The sequence below is a fragment of the Salminus brasiliensis genome, chromosome 18 (assembly GCF_030463535.1).
Source record: "Salminus brasiliensis chromosome 18, fSalBra1.hap2, whole genome shotgun sequence".
Lineage (NCBI taxonomy): Eukaryota > Metazoa > Chordata > Actinopteri > Characiformes > Bryconidae > Salminus > Salminus brasiliensis.
The window spans coordinates 13,762,450-13,789,325 of NC_132895.1; the positions used below are offsets into that span (position 1 = coordinate 13,762,450).

Sequence of the window (26,876 nt, forward strand, 5' to 3'; positions counted from 1 at the left end):
AGCAGGCAACTGCTTGTTTCCCAAAGAAAGTGAAATTCCAAACATCCGGTCTTTCAGAAGAAAGGACCTGAAGACAGAAAAATATGGAGTAAGAAATATCATGGTGGTGTTGCTTTAAAAAATGCCTCAAATGTCCTTGACGTCACCTCTAACCAGCTGCTCAGATTTCATATGTACTGAGGGTAGGACTGATTATTGCACATTTTCCTCCTCGTGTTGCACATCCTCTGCTTCTAAGTTACCTACCAAGTTACTACTAAATGTTTAATTTGTTCAAATAATTACACAGGGTACCCTGAAGGTGGAGTATCAAGATCTTTGGTTCCTAGGCTCCCATCCTCACTTCCTGTCCTGTCCTCACAGGCAGAGCAATGGCTTTCAAATCCTTGACAAGGTGATTCCTGATCCACACTGCTTCCTGTTTTCAGACATTTGCAAACAGATTGGGTCTTAATTTACGACCAGAAAAGCAACATCTGTACTATCATCAACAACCAACAGCTCAGTAAATCTCAATGTATTTTTTCTTAGAAATCCAAATGGATATATTATAGTGCAACCAGCACAGAAGATCTACAATATTGCTTCACTAGCAAAGCCGTGATAGGTTGCTGACCCAAACAGAATGGTATTATCCCATTTAACAGCACATCTAACGCATCTAAACACAACAAAACTATTTTACCTGTTCTGGAAGAGGAGGTTGTTGGCGGTAGCACTTTGAGACTGTAGGTGGAATCAGAAGAATCTGGCTGAGTGTTGTTGTCGCTGTCATCAATAAAACACAAGATTTTTTCAGCACTCCATGTAGTGGGATACTCTCGATTCGTGCTGGCCGTGACATTTCTATCAGGATCTTCTTTATGAAGGCTGTGATTTCTGTCATCAGAAGGTTCTAGAAATATTCCATCATAAAATACATTTAATGTAAGTAATACAAAGAAACACCACAAATGAATCTCTGTCCATTCTGCACATCATACAGTTTACTTTTGATGTTTTCTCTAGTCAGATGCCTAACCTCGATTGGGTGTGGGTTTCTTGCGTGAGCGAGTACAGCTATATTTGCGCTTCGCCTTCAATAAGTGTGGAGGTGTGCTGGGCTCTGAGCGAGGGGTGTCTTCACTCTCTGACTCAGACTCTTCTATCAGACAAACACACACATAATCAATACTTGGGCTAACAAAATCTGTATTTTCTGGGTTTATTTTCAAACACCACACAAACTGCACCTCTGTCATTGGCTTCTGGGAGGCAGTGGGAAGGAAGGCTGCTCTGTAAACTCTGAATATGACTCTGAAGAAAATCAAAGTATTGCAGCATGTGGATCAACGTCTCTTTCTGTGTGACAAAAAAACAAAACGATTTTTTTTTCACAGTAAAAATGTAAATGATAGAGGTCCTTTACTGATTAAAAAAAAAGTGAAATTACCTTAGTAAGACCTCTGCCATGGGCTGTCCCAGAAACAGGTAACAGATAACCAATCTCTTTCAGGCTATTGTTCCAGCCTGTGTTCCAGTCATAGCTGTCTCTGGAATAGACCAACAGTCTTTAATAAGACAGGAATATCTGCAGTTTAACATATAAACCTATTATTATTTTAATAATCTTGTAAATTAGACAACATTCTTCTTAGAAAGGTCTTGATATATTATGATTATGTATGTTTTTACCACCTTTTTCTGCAAGTCTTGCCTTTCATTTTCATAGTGGGTCCTGCATCACACAATGAATTAGGGTAAGCAGCGTTTGGACATTTTGACAAGTTGAGAATAATATTGTAAATGTAAATTGTAAATAATATTGTTTATTGCTTTTTTAATTCTTATTTATATTGTGTATAGTATATATATTATTAGTATATATATTATATATAGTATAAATTATTTATCTAAATTTTTGTAACTGAGTGTCTTGCTATCCCTTTCTGCTGTCACACTGTGAATTTCCCCATTGCGGGACTAATAAAGGACTATCTTATCTATCTTATCTTATCTTATAAGAGCCGGGCAGGTATATTTAATATGGTACACTGATGAATAAACTGGTGCACTGGTGAATATAATGGTGATTCTGGTAATATGTGATTGTTGACAGTGTCTGTGTAACTTTGCAGATCTTGTCTAAACTATATATATATATATATATATATATATATATATATATATATATATAAGTGACAGGCAATACATATGTTGACATTTTAAGTCAAGTGGCTGGGTTACGAATGCTATCTTGCTAATCCAGCCATTCACTGTCTGGACTGCAAAGGCAAAGTGTCTACTGGTACACTGTCTGCTCCATGACTAGACAACTGTTATGTCTTGTGAAAAGTAGCTAAAGCAGCTTCTTTCTATTTTGACTGTTGGATATCTCATTACTTGATGCTGTTAACTTACCTAGTCGTAATTATTGCTTAACTACCAATTTCTTCAGTGTATCAGGACAGAGGAATTCCCACAGAGCTGGTTGTCCTGTGTGTCTGTCTTCTTCAGCTGCCATCAGCGGCAGAGGGAGATTTTGGAACGCGAAACCAGCCAATCATCGCCTGCGCTGTTTCTCATTGGCTGAGGAACGCCCCACACGTTTCCCAGGTTCCCCACGCGACGTTCTTACCCACAACATTCGAAGTGCATCTTATTGGACAGCGGCGTTGCTATGCTGTTGCTTAGAGAAGAACTCAAGCGCTGGCTGAACTGAGTTGAGGCGCGCTGGCTGTAGAGAGCGGCGCTGTCTACTCCTGCACAAAACGTAGGAGTTTAAGAGTTTAGCAAACTAGTATGTCTGTTTAGTTTGTAATGAGGATATAATCAGTATTAAAGTAATGGGTCTTCATATTTCCCCGTCAGGCAGCCTAAAGCTCCTTTCAGAACTCATCACTGCTCACCTGGTGGTTAGCTAATTGGCCCTCTTCACACACACTCCTGATGCCTGACACATATGACACCAGGTCTTAGTCACATTGAACTGGAATTTAATTCGCTGCGGAATATTTTATCTCAGTCTCGATTTAAAAATATATATATATTTTACCGATACGTTTTTGTATTAATTTATTGTTTTTTTTTATTAATGTACTGTTTTTTATTGTAATTATTATTTTGGTATTATTATTGGTAATATATTTGGTTATTATTAAGCGTATGCTGCTTGTCAAGCTTCCATTGTAAATAAATAAATAAATAAATAAAAATATTAATAATAATCCTAATGATACACCTGGTTAATTATATGTTAAAATATATATATATATATAAAAAGGTTTCACATATAATTGTTTCAACTGCGGTCCTGTGTTGCATTGGAGCGTCGAGAGAGAGAGAGAGAGAGAGAGAGAGAGAGAGAGAGAGAGAGAGAGAGAGAGAGAGAGAGAGAGAGAAAGAAAGAGAGAGAGAGAGAGAGAGAGAGAGAGAGAGAGAGAGAGAGAGAGAAAGAAAGAGAGAGAAAGAAAGAGAGAGAGAAACTATATATATATATAGAGAGAGAGAGAACTAGAGAGAGAGAGAGAGAAATATATATATATATATATATATATATAGAGAGAGAGAGAAATAGAAAGAGAGAGAGAGAGAGATAGAGAGAGAGAGAGAAATAGAGAGAGAGAGAGAGAGAGAGAGAGAAATAGAGAGAGAGAGAGAGATAGAGAGAGAGAGAGAAATAGAGAGAGAGAAAGAAATATATATATATATATATAATATAGAGAGAGAGAGAGAGAGAGAGAGAGAGAGAGAGAGAGAGGGAGAGAGAGAGAGAGAGAAATAGAGAGAGAGAGAGAAATAGAGAGAGAAATAGAGAGAGAGAGAGAGAGAGAAATAGAGAGAGAGAGAGAGAGAGAGAGAGAGAGAGAGAAATAGAGAGAGAGAGAGAGAGAGAAATAGAGAGAGAGAGAGAGAGAGAGAGAGAGAGAGAGAAATAGAGAGAGAGAGAGAGAGAGAAATAGAGAGAGAAATAGAGAGAGAGAGAGAGAGAGAGAGAGATAGAGAGAGGCGGTCGGTCGGTCTGCGGGCCAGAAAAACGGTCAGCCCGATGCCTGCTAACTAAAGCGCATTTCAGCGATTGAAAGACTGGCTGTGTTTCAGGATGATTTCGCCGTGCTAGACGACAGCCTGAAGCCGAACCGCTCCGTGTCAGCAAACAGTGAGCTCTGCCACTTCAGAGATGGTGCAGGTAAACGCAACTGATGGAAACGTGTGGCTTAAGTTAACGGGTTTCTGCACGTACGTAGCTCTCTACCGTTACCCCTTTTACTTATTCTGTACGTGCTACGGAGACCGCGGAGGAGCATTAGCATTATGGCTATCTGTTTAACACATGTATGCACCTGCATTGCCGGTTAAAGCTAGAAGCTGTCCTTCGTGTAACAGTGCTTTTTTGTGGGACCATTAACCAGTAACCCTGAAGTCTAGCGATCTGGGAGGCTCAGGATGAAACGTATAGATTTAGTGCACTAATGCAAAGCAGCTGCACGGTTAGTTCTTAAAGTTTGTCATGTCTGTAACACCACATGTCTGTAAATCTGCGTCTTGGCCTCATGTCTGTTCACACAGCTTTCATTAGGTCGTGCCTCCCTGCTGTGAGATGGGCAGGAGGTCCAGGGCTGCTGCCTCCACCCTGCGCTGCGCTCCTGGCACATGGGAGCAGGGCTCGGTGTGCAGAGTGCGAGTGCTGCTGCTGTGTCTGTGCATCCTGTTGGCGTTTGCTCTCACTCTGGGACTAATGCTGTCCGAAAACGACACGAGAAAACTCGAAGACATGCCAGTCAGAGTGCCAGATCTGAACAAGGATAAAGTGGGTAAACCTGCATTTGTCTATTTTTGATTTGAGTACAGACTACTGACAACTGGCCATGCTGTGTGGTTTAAGACCATTCCCTGGCTCAGGGGTGGGCGATATGACAATATCTTATTGATATCACGATCATATATGCCACATTGTGATTTTCTGTGTACATTGTGGATGTAATTATTACTTAAAATCAAAATAATTAGAGAATTGTATTTTTGCAATAATTACAAGAATATTGTCCCAGAGCCCAGTTGCACCGGCTGTGCGTATGTTCAGATGTGGGCTAGTTGTAACGTAGATGTTTACTAAGTTCAGATTTGCCACACAAACTAGTACATACATAGAAGGTAGTAGCCACTAAATATTTACACCAACCCCTAAAGCAGGTGTGAGTTGTGATGAAACAGATGGTAACCGAAATATGGCTCGTTTGGAGTGCTTCAGGCCGGATGACGGGAATCACTTTCGCTCTCGGGTGTTAAGACACAGGCTATTATTATCCTTTAGAAAACTATGATGTGGATATCTGTGCTCGATTTCGGTTCAGGCGACATCAAATTATGCTAATAACTGATCTACTTTCTATGCCCTTGGAGCACCAGTCAGCATTAAACAGGGTTCTTCCCCCAAGGTCAGTGCAAAATATTGTAGGGGACACATATGGGTATATTAAACTAAAGGTGTATTAAATCGTATTTAATTCAATTCAATTGCTGTCCCTGTTTCCGTGGCAGCGTGTTGATTGACAGGTTTTACCTTTTTTGCATATTTGTCATGTAAAAGTAGACGCATTAGTTTTTACTAGTTTAAACACACATTTGGTACAACATCAGTGCAAGCCAGTCCTGGTGTGCCAGTGTCCATACCATAGCACGATTTCGAGTGTTTTATTGAGCTTACACAATAGGTTTGAGAGTACTGGTATTTATTAGATTCACAAACAAGACAAATAAACTATACTATACATTTATGACATTTGAATCATGTTATATAGTTGGGAGAGGTAAAGTTGGGAGTCTTGCCCAGTGACTCTCATTGGTGTAGTGTGGTGAGCTTGGCCGGCTGGAAAAGCAAGACCTGGTCTACCATTGGGAAGCTGGTGTTGTTACCCACTACGCTACAACTACAACAACTGATTAACTAATGAGAAGGTTTATTTATATCTGTAAAGAAAAATAGCTCAGATCTATAACATTAAACACAGAGGGTCCTTTATCGTGAGAAATTGGTGCCCATTGAATGCCTGTCAGCCAATCATTACCCCCAAAGTCAGACAGTAGTCATAGCTAATACTATACTTAGACCTGCTATATTGAAATTAGTATGTAAAACGATAAATATAAATGATAAAAATGAAATAAAAATGTCTTCAGCTATTATGGGGATTTTTTTCCATATTGCCCACCCCTGACATTTTAAAATGATTGTTTGATTGGTCAGAAAGCTGCCTGTGTAGCGTAAGACATGTATTTCTACATTTTGCATCATGTGCACGTTTCCATCATGTAAGTCTGCACATCTCCATAACGCTCCTCTATCTTTTCCCTCCAGCTAACTCACAGGCCGAGTAAGCCCACTGCTGCACAGGTGAAGCGCCTGGTCTCTGAGGTTAACTGGGCTCGACTATGGTATGCCCATCTCCAGCCTTTTCTTATTGAACGACAACCAGGGTCCCGTGGTAGCCGCACTGTTCGAAGGGTAAAGTTTACAAAGAGTAATTACTTAATGGACAATGTGAACATTAATTAAGGCAGTCCTTTAAGCCGTTTAAGCAAAAAGACTTGCTTTGGCTTTTAAAGCCAACATTGCTTCACATTCTGATTTAATGGTTGAATTGCTTATTTTTCTTTTTGCCTGTTTTGCAACATAGCACATTTCCTCCCAGCTGGACTCTCTTTCTGCGGGGTGGTCAGTGGAAATTGACTCCTTCAACTCTGAAACCCCTCGTGGTCCAATCAACTTCTCCAACATCCTCGCAGTGTTAGACCCCATGGCTCCACGTCGATTGCTACTCGCTTGCCACTACGACACCAAGAGCATGTCGTTTGGCTCTCGTGTCCCCAAGCAGGTGTTTGTGGGGGCTAGTGACTCAGCTGTTCCTTGTGCTATGATACTGGAGCTGGTCACTGCATTGGACATACACCTAAAAATGCTCAAACAGCAGGTAAGATTGGAGAGGTCACTACATATATACATATCTTAGCATGCAAAAATGTAGGCAATTTAGGCTAGAAGGTGAGTTGATCTCCATAAAGTTTTTTTCAGCATTTTAAGATTAGTGTATTTATTAAGATAAAAGCACTATGAAAATAAGTGGGCACAGCTCACAGCTCAAACTTCTGCACATCTCAGATTCTAATTAGCTTGTCTTGTATACAGTAATCATTAGGAAATGCTGTGCTTCGGATACTCTGACAAAATTTGGCCCAACTCTAAGCGGCTGCCTAGCACTCTGACAATTTAAATAATTGATGCTCTCAAAGCAGGAGAAGGCTAGAAGAAGCTATCAAAGTGTTTTCAGATTCTGTTGTTTCCTCTGTTCATAATGTAATTCAGAAATGACAGTTAACAGGATTGGTGGTGGTCAGTACATGTTTTAGATTAGGCAGATTCTGAAGATTTAGCTGCTTCTGGAGTGGTGGTGCACTATTCTACTGTGCAGCGACACTTGCACAAATATGACCTTCATGGAAGTCATCAAGAAAACCTTTCTTGCATGCTCACAGCAAAATGTAGCGTCAAAGGTGCATGTAAACAAGCTTGATGCACTATGGAAGCAAGTTGTGTTGACTTAGGTTAAAATGAAGTTAGAATAGAACTTTTTGGCCACAGTGACAAAAATGTAAGTTGGAAAAAAAGGTGCAGATTTACACTTTTAGCATTTTGAGGACTTGCATTTCTGGACAGCTAAAAGATACAGAACTGTCACTGAAAGTGAAAGAAGCATGTGGACTGAGGCCATAGAGTAATATTAGAAGAACCAAAGTTACATAGTGCAGTTAGCAGTATGTTGAGCCTGGAGTGATAACAGTATAGACACTGTTCTCCCTATTACAAGTCAGTGGAGCATCAACATGATCAGTCAATCTGTTGTTTTAAGGTAAAGGAGTTACATAGTGTTGCTGTAGCTGTTTACAATTATTCTAACATATATTTTGTGCAACTGTATTTGTGTGTATCCTATATGTTTTTTCACATACAGGTTGAGGATAAAAATACAGTATTGTATGTATCTTGCCAGGAGTAACTCATAGTACAGTTGTGAGGGTGATAAGAGGCCTCTGAGACCTAAAATCGAGTCTCTGTCAGAGCTGTGAATAGCCACCTAGCCGCAGTGCTCTAGAAATACGAGCTGGCACTGTCACTTCATCTGTAGCAAAGGGAAGAGTTACATCACATTGTATTGCACTAAATTAGATCTTTCTCAAATGCACAACATTTTTCCTTTTACTCAGTTAAAACATGAATCATTTAAACCCGTTACGGAGAACGTTAGATGTGAAATCTCCATCTGAGCCAGAGGGCAAAGCGTTCTGCTGAGTGGACAAATGCAAAGCATGTCCCATATTGTATGTCACAAAGGAGGAAATAGGAAATTGATGATTGAGTTCTCCTATGGGCCTCTGTATGTATATTTTTAGACCTGTTTTTCTCCCTGTGGAATTGATCAGTTTCTATAACGCATAACTGTGTGTGAATCAGCTTGATGAATAATTGATGAACTCCTCTGACACATAGGCCAAACAATTCCAATTAAATCTCTTAATTCTTGTAAAGCAGCGTGAAGTTCTACAACACTACAGTTTTAAATCCAACTATCTAGGGAGGTATAAAGTTCAGTGAGACTGTTTATTAAGTAAAAGCATGTGTACTGTATCAGAATCATACACAATTAAAAGTGGAAGTGTGGAGCCATAAAATACTGGCATGATGCATCTACATTTGAAGTATATAAGTAAAAAGTAAATTGTTTAACACATAAAATTAAGAGTAAGAGCTGGGCAGTACGTTTACTCCGATATTTAATATGGTACACTGATGAATGCACTGGTGAATATGTTATTGTTGACACACAGTATCTGTGTAACCAAGACTAGCAGATCTGTGTTGTCTATATATATATATATATATATATATATATAAATGGCTATGGTCTTAACCCTTTTCACTTGTTTTGTAGTGACAAATAAATAGTGTTGATACTTTTACAAAGATAAAGTAGCATAATTTTTTAGTAGATTTACATTATATTATCATTATTATTACTATTATTATTAATTATATAACAGTAACAACAGTAACAACAACAACAACAACAATAATAATAATAATAATAATAATAATAATAATAATATGCAATGTGCATTCATGTGCATTAACTCAACTGGCATATCTCATTGTTTAAGTCTCATTTGTAGCAAGTACGTGTCAAGGTCTCTTGGTAAAAAGTAGGTTTTTACCCTGAAAATGTAATTGGAAAGTTCAAGTATTCAATATCAAACATCTAAACCACTTTAAAAATGATACTTAGGTACAGAGTTTTTCTGGAGATTCTGTGGTGATTGTGATTCACCAATCAATGGTCTCACTATTTTTAGCTCTACTATTGGCCTCTGTCCAGTATGCTTGATCTCTGAGCAAGTAGAGTACAGGTGTACACTTGGTAATGGAAAAAAAACAACAACATCGTGATTTCAGTCAATTTAATACACTTTTAGCAATGTTTCTGTTATTTGCTAAAAGAATACTGACTGTACTAAAGGAAAAACACGCTTTGTTGTGCCTTGCCCCTCTGTGAAGATGGCTCCAGTGACTTTACAGCTGGTCTTCTTTGATGGTGAGGAGGCTTTTGAGGAGTGGACCCCCACTGATTCATTGTATGGCTCCCGACATCTTGCTGAACGCATGTCCAGCATTCCACATCCTCCAGGCTCTGAGCATACTACCCTGCTGCACGCTGTGGTAAGAGTGCTGGCATGTTAGTGTGAGTGTATTTGTAATTATGCAATAAATTAAGAAATATATTGTCATGCATACATGGAAAAACCTTGTATCGCCAAGATGGCAACTTTACAGTAGAAATAATTAACTTTCTTACCCTTTACTGTGGATGGCACGGTGGTGCTGCAGTGCTGTGCGAGTGTTATGCAGCTCTAGGAGCCTGGGGTAGTGGGTTCAAACCCCCCTCTGGTCACCTTGGTGTTCTGTGTGGGTTTCCTCTGGGTGCTTCAGTTTCCCGTCCTCCCAAAAATACACATGGTAGGTGAATGTTCCTTGCTAAAATGCCCCTGGGGGTGCCCTCTCCAGGGGGTATTCCTGATTCTGAGTAGGCTCCTAACCCACCGCAACCATGACCAGAAAGGAGCAGACAAGATGGATAAAGCAGAACTTTCAATGTAAAGATTTTATTCCATGTCATTTTGGGCGTTTCTATTGTTCCATTCATCACCATTAAAAGAATGCCTGCCAGATTCAAATTATGTCAAAAAGTTGAAAAACGCAAAAATGGAGATACAAGGTTTTTTCATGACAACAAAGACATACATGACTCTTTTACAGTTATAAAGAACTGCTTGTAATAATGCACTGCTATCTTATTGTCTTTGGGATTTCTAGGATCTCTTTGTTCTGTTGGATCTAATTGGTGCCCCAAGTCCTATGTTTGTAAATCATTTTGAGAATACAGCTCGTTGGTTCGACCGTCTTGTAACTGCAGGTAATGGTTCTTATTGTAACTGATAATCACCATCTTAGCATTTTACAGTCAGTCAATGAATCCTCCATAAATACCATAAAGTTGTCTTTTCTCTCGAATACAATATGTAGTGTGCTTCTCTATAGATATGGGCTACACTGTGGTTCTGATCGGTGGCAAACTGCTTATAATGAATGAAAAGATCCTTTGGCATTTTGTCTAAGTGTGTGCTGTATCTCTGTCTCCATTTGGGCCTGTCCTCAAGAGAAGAGACTCCATAAGTTGGGCCTGTTGTTTTCCCACCCCAGTGAGCAGACCTACTTCAGGAAGGATGTAACCAAGGATCCAGTCATAGATGACCATATGCCTTTCCTTCAGAGAGGTGAGGAATAGCAAATTGAATGAGTAGTCTAGCTGACTAATCTATGACTCTTAAACCAAGATGTGAACTACAGGGGGATTTGTAAAGCTTTTTCCCCTCCTGTAAATAATTCTGCTCCTTTTCCAGAAAGTAAAGAAAGACTAATATGCATTAGAATATTAAAATCATTTTAACTCACTTAAACGGTACACAGTTTCCTAATTCTTGACACTACCTCAACCTTGACTCTTGACTCTTAAAGCACTATCTGGCAAGAATTGTCAGAATTGGCTAGAATTTCACTCACTGAAGCAAATAAGCATTAATATAATTTCTTTCATTTTATTTTGTTTCCTAGTTTTGTAGTAAAACATATAACAATAGTGCCCTTTCTTGGAGCACATGACTGTGTTATGTGACCTAGCTAGGAACCCTGTATAACAAACATGAAGGGGGAGTAAACTGAGCTCCAATTGTCACCGTATAATTCACATTCTGTCCTAAAAGCTTAGCTCCCTAACTCTTCATATTTTCCAAAGAGCTGCATTATTCTTTATACTGCATTCTGTTTTGTGTTGCTGACCTAAGGAGTTCCAGTTCTGCACATGATTGCTACACCCTTCCCTTCCCATTGGCATACAGTGGAGGACACTGCAGACAAGGTTCACGGACACACTGTGGAGAATCTCACCAAAGTCCTTGTGGTCTTTTTAGCGGAATATCTTGGACTATAGAACAACACTGCATTTACTGGAACCACCCACATCCCTCATAAAAACTATAGTACAGCCACAGTCATGACATTCAGCACAATCAGAAGTGTGTAGGTGGTGGAGCTCTTGTTTGAGGGTATCCTGTGCAAAGAGAAGATTAAGGGTGAATTCAGCTGATTTTTCAAACTTTTTACAGTTTAAACATTGAGATACAACATAGTTGTTCAGAGTGCTCTGGTGTGAAATGGTGAATAAGGAGAACCTAATCAATTCTTAACCTACTCATATTCTTTACAGTGACGGTGATAGGAACTGGGAGATAAATACAAATACATAAATACAACCATTAATTTTGCTATCCAATAACCAGTAAATCGACACATTTCAAATGAGTATGATATTTAATAACAGTAATGGCAAAATAGCAGTAAATCTGGAAATAAAGGCACTATCATTGATGTGGTGCATGAAATGCTATTTGCAAACAATCTTCAGCCTGCTAAATGTGAGTGAGTGAGTTGTTTCACCTCTAAGAATAACCCAGAGGATGTTGATCTTTGAATTCTCTGAAGACTTGTTGTCATGTCATTTAATTTAGAGAAATGTATGTGCCTAAAATTGCTTAGGAGAAACAGCATTAGAGAAAATCCCTAGACTAAAGCTTTGTAACTCTTGAACAGAAATAATTCTGCATAGTAAAAAAAAACCCATATGAACAGTGTTTCTCCAAAAAGGTTTATTAAAGGCCTTGGTTTGGTTATCTGGGCTTCCAGTGAGAGATAATGATTTATTAGATTAGGGATGAAGGTAAAATTTGATTCTGCAAAATTGCTGGTTCATTCAGTTAAAACTTGAATATATTTGCTAGATATTCAGCTAAAGTTCAATAAAATGGCCCAAAGAAAACTCAGTAACTCAGAGCATCAAAAGTTCATATCGAGACTCTTGTCTTTAGTAAACAAGTGTTATTATGTTTGGCAAATCTGCATAATGTGAGACTTTATTGAAATCTGCATTAAATCTCTAGAGGAGACATATCTGAGGATACACATTTGAGCAGCAGGAGACTTGCACCAAAGTCTGATTCATCTTTCTATCTGATCTCACTATTGTCTAGGCTTCCTGTTTGATTTTTTCTTTTTCCTTCAGGAGGTGTCCTTTGGTTATTATTCCGGCTTAGTGCTCATGCACCTCTCTGTCATTGACTGTCTTTTAAACATATATAAGATTTTATACAACATTATTTTAAATTTCTGTAGAAAAACATTCAGACGTTTGGTTTCTATCATCACTGCTAGGAACAATTCTGACTCGCACAATTTTTGGTGCAAGTCTCATACAATTTTGTTTATATCTTAGCAGTTTAACTGGGGCAGTGGCGGCTCAGCGGTTAGAGCACCGGGCTATCGATAACAGGGCTGTGGGTTTGATACCCGGGCTTGGCAAGCTGCCACTGTTGGGCCCTTGAGCAAGGCCCTTCACCCTCTGCTCCCCGGGCGCTGGAGTTGGCTGCCCACCGCTCTGGGTGTACTCACTGCCCCTAGTTCACTAGTGTGAGTGTGTGTTCACTACCACAGATGGGTGAAATGCAGAGGAAACATTTCGCTGTGCAGTGTAACTGTACAGTGACAAATACGTGCACCTTCACCTTTTTTATCTTTAACTGTGTAATTTAGAAAAATAGCCTATCGAAATAAAGAATTGTATGAAGGCCTATAGTTTAATGAAAAGATGTTATGGTACCAACAAGAGCTGTCCTAAAACAAGGTCCTCCAACGTTTACTGGTTATGCTATTTTCATAGATGTCAACCAATCAGTTCCCCATTATATTCCATGTTGAGTTTGGGTTCCAGTCCATAGCCATGTTTTAATTTATTATTTTCCATAATTTGTGTTTAACAGGGTTAGCAACATGTATTGTCACTTGAGGAGCTTACTACTGGTTCAAGAAGTGTCTCACTTTTCTTCTTGCAGTATTATTTTTCCAGATCAGCCTGTCTCCTAGCATGCTGGATAATAGTGGGCATTTCTTTTGAGGCTGTTATCTATTTCAACTCTTAACTCTTTATTTAGCAAATGATAAGTCAGATAATCTATACAGCATGTTAGCCTGAGACGTTATACTTGAATGTACCTCTAAACTATATGCTAAATGTGCATTCAGCTTTAAAGCAGCACACCTATCAGAATGTAATTAGCTATATCTTGTTGTGTTCTACTTTAAAAATATAGGAAGGCTGATTTGAGAAGGATTTGGATTTGTGAGGCTGATGTGATGCAAAGCAGTGCAGTAGAGGGAGAGAGATTGTACTAAAATACTGCTGATTGAGCTGTAATGTCAAATGGCTCAAGCTACCTGATCTTAGCAACTATAGGTTGGAGGCCCTTGAGCCAATGGGACGAGCAGAAGAACCTGTATCCAGAAGGTTCTTTATGCATTAACTCTGCCAGGCTGTGGAGCAAGTGTTCACTTCCCCTTAACCTCTGAACTAAGGTAAGAGGGTTCACTTGCTCCCAGGTTTTAGCTCCAGTGTGAGTTGTTTTTCTATGGAACTGTCTGCTGTATGTAATATAAGCTCAAGCTGCCTCCACTGATACTGCTCTATGGTAGTCTACATGTCCGACGAAGCAGTCTTTGTTTCAGCCAAAGTTCAGCAAGCCTCATCCTTCCCATATATTTACTTAAGGTGCCTTTATTGTTGAATTATACTGTGAACAGGGTAATGTGGTAATCAGTAGTGAGTCAGAACCAAATTGTGTTTGGTTTGTTTGACAGAATGCACACCACTATCACATTTCTGGGGTGTTTACAGTGATTCAATTAAATTAGAGTGCAATAATGATCACCATGTAGGATATGCAATATAGACATCCCAGAGCTCAGGAATGGCTGTTAACTCAATGCTATCTGTGAGTATTCCCATACTATAACCGGCATACTATAACCAGTATACTATAACTAAACCTGTATCTGCATATAATAAGGCTGTTCTTCAGGTCCATTTCCATTAGACTGCAGCCTGCTAAATCAAAAGATTTCACCACCTGCATTATGTATTGCACTGTTGCATTCCAGTAGGCCGGTTCCAATCTCAAATCTCTAAATTGTAGGCTATGAAATAGATTACAGTTTGCACAGGATGATGTAGAAAATATTTTCTCAATAAAAGAAAATGTTTCCTTTTTGTCTTCTGCCTTTGTCTTGATGAATTATCAACCACAAAAGCCCAATATTATTGACCCTTGCTTGCACTTTCATGCTGTTACACCACAAAATTTGCATAGTGGGTCAACACATGCTTATTGCTGATGCTTATTATTCTCACATTTCTTTTTGAGCCTTTGAAGAGTCAGACCTCACATAATACCCACCCCAAACATTTTCTTGAGTAATTTCACTGTACTATACCCCTATTCAGATGAGATTAAATTCAGGTGGGATAAAGTAGTTCCTCAGTGATTTTAAAGCATGGAGATCCGTAGGATATCACAAAACACTGAGAAACATCACACTAAAGTAATAAATATTAATTAGTTGCGAGCTGGGAGTATATCTATTACAATTTGAATTTCAATATAAAATTTAAATGTAAAAATTGAATTTAAAGGTCGCGATAAAAGACTTCACTGTGTGTTTGAGTGTAATTTACAAACAGCATTCCTTTGCAATCCTTCCAAAGCACTGTGCTTTATACTTGTTAGATAAAAAAAAAACATGGATATGTGGGTAAATATTTCGTCATATCCGGGTAAAAAAAAAAGAGCGTTCACTGCTTTCAAGTCTGTCGCAAACCTCCTTCGAAACCAGATAAACCAAATGACTCCATTCAGCCAGTCCCACCTCAGCCATTTATGCTGAGATTTCTAATGCTGTGCGTGTGAATCGGTCATAAATGACATAAATTGACAGACGTCCTGTAGTAAAATTACATTACTCCACCTCCCCATGTAACACTGATCCCGTCCAAAAAGGTTCATGTTTGCTTAACTGAAACTGATGTATATTAATGACGAAAAAGTGAAAACTGCTCAGCTGCCTGATCAAAAAATACCCCTCTAGCTAGTGTGAAAGCTGGTCTCCAAAGCATAAAAATCAGTACTTATACCCAGATGCAAAATATGCACAGAACTTAATGCATTAAGGGGTTAGAGCACTGAGTTACTGATTACAGGGTTGTGAGGTTGATACCCAAATTTTCTAAACTTCCACTGTTGGGCCCTTGTTTGGGCCCAGTTTGACCATGCTGGGTGACCTCCTTGGCCATGCTGGTAGACTAGCTAGACCATCAAACTCAGCTTGATCAGCTTAGCTCTTGACCAGCATAGGGGATGCTTTCATTTAAGTCTGATGGTCTAGCTAGTCTACCAGCATGGTCAAACTGGTTGAGTAGTTTGGTAAAGCAGGTCAACCAGCTTGATGACTTGATACCCAGGTTTGCTAACCTTCCACTGTTGGGCCCTTGAGCAAGGCCCTTAACCCTCTCTGCTCCAGGGGTGTCGTAGCACGGCTGACTCTGCTCTGACCCCAGCATTTCCAAGCTGAGAAATTGTTTGTACTGTATAAATATAATGACAATACAGACACCTTCTTTCTTCAGATACACACACTACACTGTGACTGAATGTCAAAGAAATCACAGTAAGACTCATCAATAAGTTCATGACTAGGCACACAGAGACGAATCTAATGGCTAATCTAATAATGCAAAACTCGAAATGCAAAACAAAATTATTGTAATGATGTAGTATCACAAACGAGCCCATATTTTGGTGAGTAGTAGAAGAATAGAAAAGAAAAGCATGCATGTGGAGGTGAATATGGGTGCACTGCAGACCCAGACCACTAGTGGGCGGTGCTGTAGAGAAGCAGCGTACAGCGAGGAAGAGCACAAGCGAGGGCAGGAGAAGCCGTGGAGCTGAGCGGTAAAATGAATAAAATGACTTTAGCACATATTAGAGTTTGTCACTGTCAGTGACACGAAACACCGACACGTCCGCGGCCCAGCAGGTAAAGTACAGCTGTATTACGTCAGCCAGCAGTTAAGTAACGTGTCAGCTAGTGTTAACGTTATGTATCTGGTCATGAGATCACTCACCTGGATAATGTCAAAGCCTGCTGAACACTGCAGCTCTTCCTGTGTTTAGTTCTGACTTGAAGCCATTACCTGAGTCTCAGTGTGTGCTGTCAGGTCAGATCAGGTCAGATCAGGTCAGGTGAGGTCTTGTCAAAGCATTGGCCAGTTTATGTCCACATCTGAAATTAGGACACATTTCCTGTGGTTGATGTGATGTTGATCCTGAGCTTGGTGAGCACACATGTCAAGACACGAGAGCAGTGAATGTCACCAAACCCTGCTGAAAAGTCCAGGGCTGGATCAGCTTTTGTTTCTAGCTGGTTTTAGATTATCAGGGCTAGGACTTGATGGTCAAGGTGGTGGTCAACTTTGCTAGTAAGATAGCTGGTTAAGTTTGATAGACCATCTGCATGACCAACTTGACCAAGCTGGCCGTTATTCTGGATGACCTGCTTTACTAAACTACTCAACCAGTTTGACCATGCTGGTAGACTACTAGACCAGCTTGGCTCTTGACCAGCATAGGGGATGCTTTCATTTGAGTTTGATGGTCTAGCTAGTCTACCAGCATGGTCAAACTGGTTGAGTAGTTTGGTAAAGCAGGTCAACCAGCTTGACGACCAGCTTGGACAGTTTTCTTCAGCAGGGAAATCGTAACTTTGTATTTTTGATAAATTTAGTCAAATTTAGTCAAAGAAAAACAGTGTTCAAACTGCTCGTCAAGATGGATAACCTGCTTTACCAAACTATTCAACCAGTTTGACCATGCTGGTAGACTAGCTAGACCATCAAACTCAGCTTGATCGGCTTAGCTCTTGACCATCATAGGGAATGCTCATTTGAGTTTGATGGTCTAGCTAGTCTACCAGCATGGTCAAACTGGTTGAGTAGTGTGGTAAAGCAGGTTATCCAGTTTGATGACCAGTTTGGACAGGTGTTTTTTTTTTTTTTTTTTTTTTTTTTTTTTCAGCAGGAAAATCATAACTATATCACTAAATTGATATAAAAAAAAATATATAGTCATTTAGTTACTACAAGGCTGTTTTAAACAAAATAATGGAAAATCTTAATCTGAGTGTGGATAAAATTCTAAAAATGACATGTAATCACAATTAAAATGGATACTGTCAGTTGTTTGTCTAAGGCATGACTGTACATCATTTAAACATGTCGTATTTATTTTTTGGATATGAATAAATTCAATACAAGTGTTACCCCCAAACAAACATTCACATGCCATTATACGCCACATAATCTTGTTTTGCTGTATCATTGCCTGTCCTTTATCTTTCTTTCCTTTAGGTTACCCTTCCCACACTCCCTCCATAATCACTATGGCGCGCCACAGTAAGTTACAGAAGCAGGTCTTGTCGCTATACCGTCAGTTTCTCCGTGCGGGACGAGCCAAGCCAGGGTTTGTACCCAGGATACAAGAGGAGTTTCGGGCAAACGCTGCCATCAAAAAGACAGAAGTCATGTACATAGAGTACCTCCTCCGCCGGGCCCAGCGGCAGCTGGAGCAGCTCCAAGATGTGAACACCAAACAGCTGGGAGTCTTCAGCAAATCCAAGGAGGACAGCTGATCAGTGGACTCTGTATGATGGACTTCTGTTTGATTTGAGCGGCCAGACTGCGGGTATTTCAGGAGGTGGCAGAAACGTAGGGCATCCTGTTGCCGTATATATGATATTATATATATATATATATATATATATATATATATATATATATACATAATATATATATTATTATATACATTTTTTTTTTAAGAATGTGATCTTTTGTGAAGTTAAATTATTAGATGTGTGGTTGCTTACATGCTGCTCCACCATCACTGTACTCCACTATTACACTCTCATACAGACCTTATACATAGAAGTGTGTTTTCTTTGTAATAGCAAATACCAGAACTGTTTATCCTGATCTGTCCACATGCAGTGGAGAAATATGATCATCATTATAATGAATAAAGAGGTGTTTTTTGTTTGTTTTCTGGTCATGTTTCTTTTTTTTTTTTTTTTTTTTTGTAGTATGTAATAGCATACTCTTGAAGCTCTGTCACTAAGGTGCATTGGAGGACCTACCCAGTGCTCTGTAAGGGGGACAATTAACAGTTAATAATGAATTTACAGTGTATAATAAACAGTAGACTCACTTTAAATATATAGCATATGACTTTAAAGTAAAGTAAAATAAGGAATGTGTGCTTAAAGGTAAAGATGTGTCTAGACAAGACTTGGACAGTAGAGGGCAGTGACGTCTAGAAGCTTTCTCAGAAGCACGAGCCTCCGCCTGTGTAAACAGGAAGTGGAAGAGGTGAGAGACGATATTTCTTTAAAACTAATTCAAATTATAATATTGTCATTATTTTTACTGGGACCTAATGATGGGGTGTTGATTTACTCAGAACAGCTGTGTGTTATCTCGACGTTAACGAGAAATATGGCGGATTCGAGGAGGACAAACTCGAGCAACGAGATGACAGATGCCCAGTTAATTCAGCAGGTTGGTCAACATGCTAGCTAGCTAAGCTAGAGCTAATTTCAGTCTCCATCGCATTTACAGATTACAGACACATTTTTCATGTAAATATGATGTTGTTTATATGGTGTGTGTGTGTATATATAGCGACACTATATGTCCAAAAGTTTGTGGACACCCGTTGTAATGAATGCATTTAGTGACGTTCACTTCAAGTTGCACTCGTTACTCAAGACACAAGTCCCTGTAGAGAAGTATTGCCAATAGAATAAGACTCTCTGGAGCAGATAAACATTACCTACTGGCACAATGATTACTGCCAGGCGTGAACTTCAGGGGTTTAAAGCTCCCTGGCATTGAACTGTGGAGCAGTGGCTGAGGTGGCGTGGTGACCATCCGAGATTCTGACCTCTAGGACGCTCTTGTCGCTGAATGCAGTCAAGTTAAATGTAAAGAGGGTAAAATATGTCTAGTATACTAGTATAAGCATGTGTTTTTAGCTATGCGATTGCGTTCTTTTTATATACAGTTAGCTCTGCTTGGCTGGCTGAAGACTGACAGTGTGGAGTGCAAGAACTTCCTCACTACTGTGACTGGCATGCAGGTGGCACGAGAAGTCCTGCATAGGCTATCAGGGCAAGATAAAGTGGATGCTTACAGGGTAAGTTGTATCTATGAATCACATTATTTTTATTGGACGTTTTTGCACAGTATTTATTAAATGAAACCGAGATCCTATTCCACCTAGAGTCATTTATGTCGCTGATCATATTAAGCGAGATTCATTGTCTGTTATAAATTCCATGATTTTTCCATACTCTTTCACATATGGAAATATTTTGCCACCTCCTGTCATGTTTTTGCATTGTACTATCAAGTTGTCACAATTATTATGTTCTCATATGGGACTCATGGTCAAACTGTAATTGTGGTCGATTATAATAGTTTAAATTTTTGCTCCCCTTACATTTCCAGAGTTTATAAGAGGTCAGCTCTAAATAGAATTGACACAGGATCACCGTCTCTTCTATTTAGAGATTGAGACTGAAACCTTTACTACAACCAAAAAATGTGATTTTTCTGCTTTAAATCTTTAAATTAATCTAAATATTTAAATTAAATCTTTAAATTCTGCTTAAAATCCAGTGTTGTCAAAATGCTTACTCTAACCATGTTTTCCAAATTTCTGTGTGATATTAGATCACAGAGCTTTGCTGACGTTTTAACTCTGTGTCTGCAGAAAGAGTGCATTGAACGTGTAGCTGACTTTGTAAGGAGGAATCCCAGGGCATCTCAGAAGGAACTGAATGCAGAAGTTGAGAAGAATGTACTTCTGTTTGCTTCTAGAGTTCAAGCTTTAGACTCTGCTCCACTCTTCTGAAAATGTGACTTATAACTTTGAACTGCTCTGACTTGTAGCTTTGACCTCTGTGCCTCACCCCGTCTGTGCTTCCCCTTTGTCCTGTATATGACCTTCTGTGAGCTTCCCAGACAGGGATTAAGCCTAGTCCTGGACTACAAAGCATTCTGAATGGAGATTCTCCATTGAAAGGGAAATGGACAGGACTAGAGCATATGCCTGCCAGGAGGCATATAATCTCTGCCATCTCGCTATATAATGTATACATTGTGTAAATAATGATATTATTGTTTTGAATTATTTTCTGTTGCTATTTTAAAGGAGTTGTTCATCAGAAAATCATATTTGACACAATTTTGCTTTCACCACAAACTGACTGATTATTGGCTATGATATTTTCTTTTGTAAAGTAAGGTGTTCATTTAATGCTTCAGTTAATTATTTCTTTAAAATTACTTCACCTTTTGTATTACAAGTATTTCTGTTTGATATGTAATTATCATTATTAGGTGAATTGTTTGAAACAGAATTTAAAGTAAACAATAAAATATATATGTAATTAAGCCTGTTTTTATATGTTACTGTGCAGTCACAAAAAGTCTGTTTTATGTATTTATTTATCTAGCAAGGACCCTTTGGTTAGGGATAGATATAATAATCGATTTATTTATTATTATTCTGTCTTTTGATGTCTGCCGTTCACATTCACATGCTTAGTATTTGTAGAATTAATGAACACATAAGATTTGTATAAGAGGAAAAGAAAAGGCGCAGGTGGAAGAGGAAGAGGGAGACAAGAATCAGGGGGGGACTATAATAAGCCTTGGTTCATCATTGTATTCATCAAACAGCACCTGCAGTGAATCCCATTATGCAGATTGATTTCTCAGATCCCTTGATGACTTTAAAGGCAGTGTTGCACGCTCAGCCCAAGCAGCTGATTAGGCACTGTGCTTGTGGAGTAACAGGGAATCTAGCTGCAGCTTAACAGATTTACTGAATGATTACAGCACATGTAAACTCTGAAGAGTAGCTAGAACATGCTCACAACCGTGTAACACATGATGCTCTTTTGATTTAGAGTCTCCACTGCACCTGTCCACTTACAGGCAATGGCCAGCACTCTAATGATGGGCGGACAGTGTCTTGTGAGGTAGCACCCAAGATGAAAGGCAATGAGTGACTGGTCAGAGAGAACAAAGGCGTAGAGTCTCGGGCAGTCTACCATCTGAGCACAATAGAGGAAGGACACCACTCTGTCGCCACATGTTTGGGTTTATTTCTGCCAGGAAACATCAAATGAAGCAATATCTTGATGTCAGAACAAAGCATGGTCTGGTAGCCTCCTGCAAAGTCTGCAGTTGCAACTAAGGAAAAGGAAAAAGGGGTCACTTATCTTGGGATCTAAGAAAATGATAAATGTAGTGGGGTTTTAGGTAGTGAGTGTTAAAGTGTTCTTAAGAAGATGATGTTTGAGCCAAGCTTTGCATGTTAAGCTGATTAAGATAATTTGGTTTAATTTAAAAATGCCTAATTACATCAACCTTAATTAAACATTGTGTTATTTACACTCCTGAGATTTGAACATTACTGGAAAAATGGTGACATTTTTATAGTTATTATTATTTTATTATTTAGTATTAGTTAGTATTATTTATTATTATTCATATACATATATATATATTTATATTTTATATTTGTCAGAATACAAAATACTTATTAGTATATAATACTATAAAAAACCTTACTTAATTATAATTATTATAAAGTGCTATGACTAACATTAACAGAATAACACGCAATATAATAATTGTTATTGTTGTTAGTTATTTTATTATTATATATTATTAATGCTACTACGAATAATAATAATGGGAATTTCCCCACTGCGGGACTAATAAAGGACTATCTTATCTTATCTTAATACATTAATTAATAAACACATTATTATGCTAAATAATAATAATAATAATAATAATAATAATAATAATAATATATTATATTATATTACAACATAAATACAGAAAATGTGTTGGTCTAGTCTATCAGTTGCTATATTAAGTCCAGCTAAAATAGGAAATGCAAATTAAATTGACCCCTTTCCTCAAATCCGCTCTGTTTTCTCTCTCAGAAGACGGAAAGGGTATGATTACAGGTTAGGAGGCAGGATGCATTTCTAAAATCTTTTGCCAATTGCAGCAATCAGTCCCTGAGTTGGCACCCCTCCCCTATCTCTCCCTCACTCCCCCTGACACTGCTGCTGTCCTCCACTTCACTCCTCTATACTGATCACACACACACACACAGCCGTCCGTCACGATTCCACCAGGCCAACACTGCAGCAGACAACACACACTTTCTGACAGGAGAACTGGCGGACTGACCGCGCTGCTGGAAGTTAGCAGGACTTTCACTAGAGCGATGGATTAGCTGGAAAGGCTCCTGACCGGGCGTTAGATGAGGGTTGATGAGAAATCAGGTGAGTGGCATGTGATTTCTCTTCTGTCTAAACAGGTGTAGGAAAGTTGCTTCATTTGATCAAAACTGCTTAGTGTTGTACATCAGCTGCTGAACGTGGCTCTGAAACTTTCTAAAGCTTGTATAAAACACGTATTCATATTTTATAGCGTGGAATATGAGCGTGGTTCGCACATGGATATGGATATTGTGATCGATTGTTATTGGTGGAAGCGACTGATCTCTGAATGCTGTTGTAAAGCTTCTTATTAACAAGGCTTGATTTTTTTTTCTTATGTATTTTAATTATTAACCTTCTGTCATATATCCTTGTGAATATTACTATTAAGATATTTATGAACATAATTAGGCTAAAGTTTGCACAGATTTCATAGCAGAGTATTAATTCATTAGATATAAATTAAGCTCATATTACACCTTATGGGAGTTAATAATGCAAACCTTGAGCTCTGTATACATGATTATGAATGCCATATTAAGATTATTACTAGCATCATTACTTGACTAATAAGACATATATACATAATGTAACACTAATAAGTCATGCCTGTCATCACCATATAGGCCCTCAGTCAAAAATGCTGTTTTTGCAGGGATGGTTGAGGCTGAGCTTGGTGGTTCTTCAGGAGCACCTCACTGTTACCAGCTCTTCGTCGAACTTGGACGCTGCCATGGGCAGAGATAGCCATCTGGGGTTGAACTGCCTCCTGTTACCTGCTACCCAGAATGGCATATCTTAAAGCCCTACTCTTGGAGGTTTATCATATTTTATTACCTCCTTATTCTTCTCGCCTGCTTCTTCTGCCCCCTTCATCCCTTCATCCCTGCATAATTGGAAGGCGTGATAAGCTGCTGGATTCATTAAAATACAGAATGTGTTAGTGGACAGGCTCCCTCATTCTTTATTTTGCACAATAGCCTTGTCCAGTTAGTCATAAACCATCTATAATTGCATGCATGTTAGCTTGTGGCTTGTAGACGAGCCTCCTGTGTTGTGTGCGTGTCGATGTGTGTCTGTAGTCTTTGTGGCCGTGTATGTTTGCCTGGTGGTGTCACTTCCCACTGGTGCTTAAGTCATGCCTCGGAGACCGGATGTCAGCAGCAGCTGTTGCTTGCCACTGCACCTGAATGAGGACAACGCTCGCTTCGGCCTGCTGGCGGCGCTCATCCTGCTCTACCTGTTGTGTGGGGCGCTTGTGTTCTCTGCCCTGGAGCGGCCCTCTGAGCTGCAGGCTCACCAGCAGTGGCAGGAACAGCTGGGCAACTTCACCCAGCAGCACAGGCTCAGTCTGGAGAGCCTGCAGGTCCTGCTGAGGCAGTATGAGGAGGCCTTCGTCACTGGGATTCGAGTGGACGCTTTGAGACCCCGCTGGGACTTCTCTGGGGCGTTCTATTTTGTTGGCACAGTGATTTCCACAATAGGTGAGTCTCACTTTGTTTGAGGTGCATTCTTCTCTTCAGTCTGTGAGAAGGGTGTCCAACTTCAGACCTGGCCATTAACACATGAATAAATCAGGAAATCACCAACACTGTTCTGGACACCAGGCTCCAGGCTTCCAGGAGCAGAATTGAAGAACTTGGTACAGAGTGTTCAGATTATGTGGTGGTTCTTCACACTTACGCTTCTCATTTACCAAAATAGTTATTTAACGAAACAACTGCCATTCTCTGAAAGAGTCTTTAGTGAAACCAGTTTTTCCTCTCATTAATTTGAAGAACATTTATTGGCACTGTTACCTTTAAGCATGCTCCACATTTCCCTTCTCAAACATGCCATCCCATTTGTTAATTGCTAGTTTTAGTAACTGTAATGGTACTAACGGTAATCACCAAACCCAACTGAACACCAGCACTCCAGAATCAGGATCACATACCTCTTTTCTTTACATTTTTATACCAAGAACATTCAGTTTCTCTGACAGAAGTCAATAATGACAACATTTAGCTCTAGAAAGCTGTGGATTATTAGAAGAAATAGAAATGACCATATTTGTGTTGTTGGCATCACAACCCCTGGTTGTACATTTTTCTACAATCCACCAGTTCTTCTAATTCAAATTCAAATGGCTTTGTTTACATGTTATTGCTTACATTATCAGAACATTGGAAACATCAGTGGAATTGTCCTTAACTAGATTTATGAAATAACTGAAATGCCTGAAGCCCCTCCTCCCTCATCTAACATCCTATCAGTTCCATCCCAACCCTTTACCTCCCTCTTAACCCTGTCATCTATCATTCTTGGCTCCACATACGGGATGGGGGACAGGCCTACCAAGGCAGGGAGCCACCCGAACTCCAACCCAGAATTTCTTTGAGTTCTCTCCTCTCTCTTTGTCTCTGCCTCCCAAATCATCATGAGCTGACACAATTTCTGAACAGGAAAAAAACTCTTAAATGATGAATATCATTTAATGTCACTCATACTGATCCCCTTTCTTCTCTACAGGTTTTGGCATGACCACACCTGCCACAGTTGGAGGTAAAGTCTTTTTGATATTCTATGGACTCATCGGCTGTGCTGCAACTATTCTCTTCTTTAACCTCTTCCTGGAGCGTATCATCACTATGTTAGCATACATCATGCGCTGGTGTCACGAGAGGCAGCTGCGGCGGGCTGGTGTGGGGGGAGTGGAGGCCCGTGGTGAGGACGACAGCCTGGAGGGCTGGAAGCCATCCGTGTATTACGTGATGCTGATCCTGGGCATTGCTGCGTTGTTGATTGCGTGCTGTGCCTCGGCGCTCTACTCGGCCATGGAAGACTGGGACTACTTTGATTCTCTGTACTTCTGCTTTGTGGCCTTCAGCACTATTGGCTTCGGCGACTTGGTGAGCAGCCAGAGGGAGAGCTATAAGGCTCAGGAGGCCTACAGGCTGGGGAACTGCCTCTTCATCCTCATGGGCGTCTGCTGCATCTACTCGCTCTTCAACGTCATCTCCATCATCATCAAGCAGACGCTGAACTGGATCCTAGGAAAGCTGGACTGCAGCAAAATGCAGTGCCCTTGCCGAGGCCGCACCTACAGGAGACGAGGACGGGCCTGCTGCGGCTGCTGCTGCCCTTGCCTGCCCAGCCAGCGCCACAGCCAACACCCCCTGCCCAGCCACCCCCGGCAGAGGGCGCAAAAGCGAAACGCAGTGCACCCTGCCCCTGCGAACGAGGCTGCGAGGAAGCAGCGTTTCACTAATGCATCAGTGGAAACAGTGTGCGACAGTGAGACTGATGCTGGCCTGGGGCCAGATGGAGGTTATCTAACAGGGCGCAGACTGTCTGGAGAAATGATCTCAGTCAATGACTTTATGGCCAACAAGGTTTCTCTAGCAATTCTGCAGAAGCAGCTCTCCGAGACAGCCCATGGAAACCCTAGACAGAGCCACATTCGCCAGAATGGATTCTCTGGCGGAGTGGGGGCGTTCGCTATCATGAATAATCGGCTACAAGAGACCAGTGTGGACAGGTAGTTCATTCATTAGAAGGAGATAGTGACCCAGCACATAGTGACCAGTATCAGCCAATATAGTTTCGAGGCCTTGGATCTTGCAAATGAGTTGCCATGCATGAAAGAGAGGAGAGAAAGCAGGATTTCACCATGAATATGCCAATTTAATGGCATGTTGTATTGATGGTCTAACACTAAGTTATGCACCTTTGTGCTTTAATAACAGCACCAATCCTGACAGGTAAGGATTCCACCTGTCTCTTTAGGGACAGTTTGTCCATTATAGACCACTCTTCCACAAACAGGGACGCAGAGTTCATGTGGACCTATTGCAGAATCTCACCTGCTGTTCCAGATCCAGAACTTAGATTGAGGTCTGGTGGTTTTGCAGGTTAGTCAGAGTGTGCACCCATGTTCTATCAAGTTGTACACAAATCTGAGACCTATAGACAGTTGTCTGATTGAATCGCTGGGATCTCAAAAAAC

At 39.9% G+C, this 26,876-nt stretch overlaps 3 protein-coding genes across 3 annotated transcripts; all 3 read left to right on the forward strand.

The window, feature by feature from the left end:
* Window positions 1–3,989: 3,989 nt before the first annotated feature.
* On the forward strand, window positions 3,990–14,741 carry qpctlb (glutaminyl-peptide cyclotransferase-like b). The gene is made up of 8 exons (XM_072661748.1): window positions 3,990–4,168; window positions 4,549–4,789; window positions 6,338–6,484; window positions 6,657–6,950; window positions 9,587–9,748; window positions 10,403–10,502; window positions 10,747–10,863; window positions 11,431–14,741. The coding sequence occupies exons 2-8, from the start codon at window positions 4,580–4,582 to the stop codon at window positions 11,574–11,576; spliced, it is 1,176 nt and encodes a 391-aa protein (XP_072517849.1). The 5' UTR covers window positions 3,990–4,168; window positions 4,549–4,579; the 3' UTR covers window positions 11,577–14,741.
* Window positions 14,742–16,436: 1,695 nt separating this feature from the next.
* Window positions 16,437–18,618, forward strand: sdhaf1 (succinate dehydrogenase complex assembly factor 1). Its single transcript, XM_072662266.1, has 2 exons — window positions 16,437–16,564; window positions 17,934–18,618. Exon 2 carries the CDS (start codon window positions 17,966–17,968, stop codon window positions 18,212–18,214), a length of 249 nt encoding a protein of 82 aa, XP_072518367.1. The 5' UTR covers window positions 16,437–16,564; window positions 17,934–17,965; the 3' UTR covers window positions 18,215–18,618.
* A 5,393-nt stretch (window positions 18,619–24,011) lies between these two features.
* Window positions 24,012–26,672, forward strand: kcnk12l (potassium channel, subfamily K, member 12 like). The gene is made up of 2 exons (XM_072662146.1): window positions 24,012–24,372; window positions 25,400–26,672. The coding sequence occupies exons 1-2, from the start codon at window positions 24,027–24,029 to the stop codon at window positions 26,410–26,412; spliced, it is 1,359 nt and encodes a 452-aa protein (XP_072518247.1). The 5' UTR covers window positions 24,012–24,026; the 3' UTR covers window positions 26,413–26,672.
* Window positions 26,673–26,876: the final 204 nt, after the last annotated feature.

What these genes read in the sequence shown, in the direction of transcription:
- sdhaf1 (XM_072662266.1), top strand. Translation starts at nt 17,966, where the DNA reads ATGGCGCGCCACAGTAAGTTACAGAAGCAGGTCTTGTCGCTATACCGT.
- qpctlb (XM_072661748.1), top strand. Translation starts at nt 4,580, where the DNA reads ATGGGCAGGAGGTCCAGGGCTGCTGCCTCCACCCTGCGCTGCGCTCCT. An exon ending in CAGATCTGAACAAGGATAAA is followed by an intron (nt 4,790 to 6,337) that starts GTGGGTAAACCT and finishes TTTTCCCTCCAG; the next exon opens with CTAACTCACAGGCCGAGTAA. An exon ending in TAAAAATGCTCAAACAGCAG is followed by an intron (nt 6,951 to 9,586) that starts GTAAGATTGGAG and finishes CCCTCTGTGAAG; the next exon opens with ATGGCTCCAGTGACTTTACA.
- kcnk12l (XM_072662146.1), top strand. Translation starts at nt 24,027, where the DNA reads ATGCCTCGGAGACCGGATGTCAGCAGCAGCTGTTGCTTGCCACTGCAC. An exon ending in CACAGTGATTTCCACAATAG is followed by an intron (nt 24,373 to 25,399) that starts GTGAGTCTCACT and finishes TCTTCTCTACAG; the next exon opens with GTTTTGGCATGACCACACCT.